The 4,739-nt window shown below is 36.5% G+C and overlaps 1 protein-coding gene and 1 long non-coding RNA gene across 2 annotated transcripts; one reads left to right on the top strand and one right to left on the bottom strand.

Moving 5' to 3' along the window:
* Positions 1-383: 383 nt before the first annotated feature.
* Positions 384-2,282, top strand: LOC105272860 (THAP domain-containing protein 3). Its single transcript, XM_011315093.1, has 4 exons — positions 384-824; positions 1,294-1,526; positions 1,675-1,755; positions 1,831-2,282. The coding sequence occupies exons 1-4, from the start codon at positions 766-768 to the stop codon at positions 2,040-2,042; spliced, it is 585 nt and encodes a 194-aa protein (XP_011313395.1). The 5' UTR covers positions 384-765; the 3' UTR covers positions 2,043-2,282.
* Positions 2,283-3,406: 1,124 nt separating this feature from the next.
* On the bottom strand, positions 3,407-4,511 carry LOC105272861 (uncharacterized). The gene is made up of 2 exons (XR_892846.1): positions 3,929-4,511; positions 3,407-3,571 (listed from the first exon to the last, which is right to left on the bottom strand). It is a non-coding gene; the product is annotated as an uncharacterized lncRNA (long non-coding RNA).
* Positions 4,512-4,739: the final 228 nt, after the last annotated feature.

The following is a 4,739-nucleotide window of genomic DNA, read 5'->3' on the forward strand; positions in this document are numbered from 1 at the left end:
AAAAAAAAAGTTCTGAGGGACCCATAAATCTCCACGTTTCACACGATTCTCAATCGTTTGAATATATATTTGCGAGACAATTTTTCCCCAATTTGTTGAACAATTTTTCGCATTTACAAAAGTGAATTCATTTTTCTCATTCCGTCCATCGATTGTTTCTCCATCATACCCCCACTCTGCTCTATATGGGATGTTTTCTTTCGTCACGATTTCCTGGAATTATCGACACTCTCGCGTTTGCTGGTCTTTCCGAATTATCGACACGCTCGGGCTCGCGCTCTGCTTTATCTATACCCACGCCCTCCGAAAATTACCGACACTCTTGCCCTCGCGACCTGTTTGATTCACAGGTACACCCGCAAAATTAGTTCGGCTCGGGCGGCCAGACAATTTCGCGGTTGAAGCTTCGCCATTGGCGTTAGCAATCTCCCCTATAATCTCTGCTAATAGAGCTCTGTCAGTCTGTGAATATTACCGAGTAGATTTCTTGCGCATAAAACAGAGAAAAAGACCATTAATTTCTATACAACTGCATATCCTACTACCACTACGGCGACATTGAGGCAGTATTCTAAAACAAGTAGTACCTCCGCTTAGTTGCACGAGTACATCAGTACGCATGCGCGTTACCAAGAGCGGGGAGGGGATAATGTGGATGGTAAATGACGCTAGAAAAATGACCGACACCATATTCGTTTAATCTACATAGGTTGTTTATGAAAAGTACGCGAGTGACCAAACCCTTTATTTTCTCACTCGGAAAAAATGCGATGCGTTTACTGCGGAAAAGCGAAGGAGAAAAATAAGGAGATATCTTTTCATCGGTGAGTATATAGTAGGATTTGATTAATGTCAAATTATTCACCGAAAATATCAATTTTCGACATCAAAAGTAGTTATTGAAATATTTACCAGGTTGGTCATTACTGGTGGGATTTTAAATATAGAAAAATTATTCATACCTCACATTTTAATTATCTATTAACTAAATAATGCGAATTACTATCCCATAACTTTACAATAATTGAATAACGCATCATTTTCTAAACTAGGTATTGCTGGTTGAAATAATTTTGAATTTCATTGCTCGATTATTGATGTAAAATTCAGTCAATTGGTCATTGAAGGATTAAAAAAATGCAAGTTTGAAATTGGAATTGATAATTAGATGAATATGGAAAATTTATTGGGTAGTAGGTGATTTTATACACAATAAAGTAGTAATAATTACATTTTATCATTTTGATTATGAGTAATCATATATTATTCAAATTGTTCACTTTTAATGCATAGATTTCCCAAGGATGAGAAATTGGTGAAAACCTGGGTGATGAATATGGGAAGACTCGATTTGGTGCCTAAACAGTGGCATATGCTTTGCGCAGAACATTTTTCCAAAACTTGTATAGATTTCCGGGACTTGAGAGCAAGGTTGCGGAAGGGTTCCGTCCCAACGATTTTCAAGCATAATAAGGAGAACTTTTCCTTACCATCCGCTACAGAACTTATCGTACACGTCAGCAAACGTGAGTTATATACAATCGTACGTTTATGTTTCCTAGGAATCGTTTTTTTTCTCATATTGAAAAACCCTAAAAATCTGTTTCGTTGCGAGATCGAATATAAAAATATTGTCAATAAATATACATGTCCTGATCAATTCATGTATTTTAGAACAGAAACTTGATGGAAGTTCAGGTGGACAAGAAATACCCGAAAAGGACTTACATATCACGTCGCCAATGAAAATACAAGGTAAAGTTTCAGACATTGTGAATACATCCAGAAAGTGTCAGGCATGAGACTAAAGATTTTTTGTCACATTTACAGGCCAACGTCAGGAAATATGTGTAATACAGACTGAAGTGATTTCTCACGACCATACATATGTGGAGTCCGGCGAAGTCACCCAACGTAAGTTAGAAATTACGCGAGCCAGAGTCAAAAAACTGATGAATGAAAAAAAGATGCTTCAACAAAAGATATACCGATATCAGAAGAGAATTAGAAAATTCAACGAGAACGTCACCATAATGTGTTAAACCAAGAATTCTGCCATTAGGAATATTGCTGAAGAGTATATATATATACTCTTCATTTTTGTCCACCTGAGGCTGATAATTATGTTAGGAATATCTTGGAAGCAGCAAACCCTCATCTATGTGTTTTACATTCTTGCTCTATAGTACTATACAATCCGAACCTGAGTTTTCAGGGAAGTGTTTCAATTAAGTTATAGTTGTTTACGGTGGGTAATAAAATAAGTTTTTGGAAGGAAGAAACCGATTTTCGATATCTTCGTTAATAATTAAGTTAGAAACCTCCCGTTGTGTTCTTTTTCTCATGTTTAGTTAAATTATTGAATTACAAATATAAAGAAAAATTAATTTGGCAGGGAATTTCTCATTTACAGAATTGGTAAAAACTAATTCAATCATTATTAATAAATAGATTAGATCGCGAAAGCCAACAACTCAATCAAATAGTTAATTAGAACTTGATTAAAATCCGATGAAAATGGTAATATGATTTTCAGGAATTTTAGAAATTTTCAGGAATTTAAAGAACATAACCACAAAATTCGATTCACCAATCCATTTAAAAATTTTATCAATCAGTTTCACCTTCTTTTTAAAAATGATTGACTAATATAATTAACAGTAAATGTATGGTTGAGCCCCCCCCCCCCCCCCCCAAATTCAATATCGAAAGTGTACTAGCCCTCGTGCTTACACGCAGGATTAGACAACAACGGATCACTCACAATAATTTTCGTTCGATAATCTAAAGTCGTAAACGCACCAGTACCAGTATGTTCAAGAGAAACGTCCCATCAGACAGAAGAATAGCAGCATGTCTTCAGACAATGTCCACCTTTATTACACCTTGCATCCTGACTGAACTGACACACGGGAAAGGGTTATCCAACGGAGGTCATGAAATAGTTGCGTGGGAGCTCGGTATGGGAGCTCGGAACAAAATATTATATAATTGTTAATTATAATTTAATTACAGAATTTGCTGAAGGAAGGGTAGCGGAGTGTTTATACCCAGATCGATCATCTACGTCACTTCCTGGGGGGTTGAGTAACAGACAATTATCACATTCCGGGAAAAAATATTGAGGGACGGGGGAATTAATTTCAAATATGAAAATCGAGATCTGATTCAATATGTTTAACTTTTTTTTGTGTTATATCCTTGAAATTATTTTTAATTAATTCCCAGTTCGCAATTAAATTTACTGATCAACTTCAAAATTTCACATTCTATTCAATAATATTTTCAGAATCGTCGACAAAAGAAATGAGGAGCGAAGTATTTCGGAGATTAAGGGGGGATCCTGCTTTAGAGACTTCAAAAAATCTATATTTTCAACGATTTTTTTGGAAAGGAAAGAAATGTCTGATTGAAATGAAACTTTTAGGATTTATTCTTATATATTTGAAGAGTCTTCTCAAATTTTTTTATTATTACAAATTAGATATTCTTCATGTTTGAAGAAATTTACGGAGGCGCCTAGAGTGTGCAATTTCTGTGTGGCGGGCAAGATGCAGGTCACAATTTTCATCTGAAACAAAAAAAAATGAATTTTTTATTTTCAATAGTGTAATTCCTAGGTGAACCAAGAAAATTCAACAAGAAGTGAAAAATTCAACAATTTTCCGCAGATTAAAAAAAATGCATTAAAAAAAAATTTACTTTGAGTCGTTTAAAGATCGGATTAATGTTAACTTTCTGGAGGTATTTTAGGTTCACCAAGAAGAGAATTTAATGACAAATACAACGCATTTTGATTCGTTTCGATAGGACGTTTACTTTTATTCCTATCTTGCCCGCCAATTTGAAAAAATCATAAAAATGGAAATCCGAGAAATCGCGTGTCAAAGTTTTCGTTCACAAAAAATCGTAAATTTCTTGAACTTACCCTATTAATATGATAATCAGCGATTCCTGCTCCATATAACGGTCCTTCGGACTCTTCAAAAAATTGGTTTTCGGCCAATTGCTCCATTCGTCGGGCTGTTCTGGCCTCTTTGGTCACCAATGAACGGCGCCTGTTTTGGCGCGTGATGCGCTGCTCGTCCGCTTTATCGCAAAAAAGTTTGCACTAGAGCCCAATTTTTAAGTCTAATAGGATAGGTCTCCATATTTTTAAGATGCTCACGTACTGAGAGACAAATTAAAACTGAACCAGAAAGCAAAATGTAGCTTTATTATAGCGGATGTTAGCCAGCTCACCAACACCCTGAAACTAATAGTTTTAGCCCCACAGACCTTCTATAGACAGTTAAGCTGTAATATTATAATATACATAATAGATCAAGGGGTGGAGCAAGCGGGCTCCAGACGGTCCAGCCGCTCGTATACCTGCTCGACGCTTGCTCACTATTTTGTCTGTATCTCCGGAAATAATCCGAATTTTGTTCTGAAATTTTGGAGACATATTCTTGGATGGTTTAGAACAGGCATGGGCAATCTCCAGGTAGCTCGGAGCAGAGCCATAAACTCGAATTAGAAATCCAATAAAGTTTACAACCATTTCAATAATAAGGGTCTTAGTACTAGCATAGTGGGGGCAGTAGTGGGGGCTTCACAGGTACTAAGGTGGGGAGTATCCCATGAAGCATCTGGCAAGAATTTATCCTCCGGAAGAGGATAAATATAGAGGTCGGGAGCACGACTTGCTCTCAGAGCAGAGTTTGCCCAGCCCTGGTTTAGAATCTAAACCTGGGGTG

Source organism: Fopius arisanus, unplaced genomic scaffold (genome assembly GCF_000806365.1).
Source record: "Fopius arisanus strain USDA-PBARC FA_bdor unplaced genomic scaffold, ASM80636v1 scaffold00348, whole genome shotgun sequence".
In the NCBI taxonomy this organism is placed as follows: Eukaryota; Metazoa; Arthropoda; class Insecta; order Hymenoptera; family Braconidae; genus Fopius; species Fopius arisanus.

Coding starts and splice junctions, on each gene's coding strand:
- LOC105272860 (XM_011315093.1), top strand. CDS start 766: ATGCGATGCGTTTACTGCGGAAAAGCGAAGGAGAAAAATAAGGAGATA. Junction 825..1,293: donor AAGGAGATATCTTTTCATCG/GTGAGTATATAG, acceptor TTTAATGCATAG/ATTTCCCAAGGATGAGAAAT. Junction 1,527..1,674: donor TATCGTACACGTCAGCAAAC/GTGAGTTATATA, acceptor CATGTATTTTAG/AACAGAAACTTGATGGAAGT.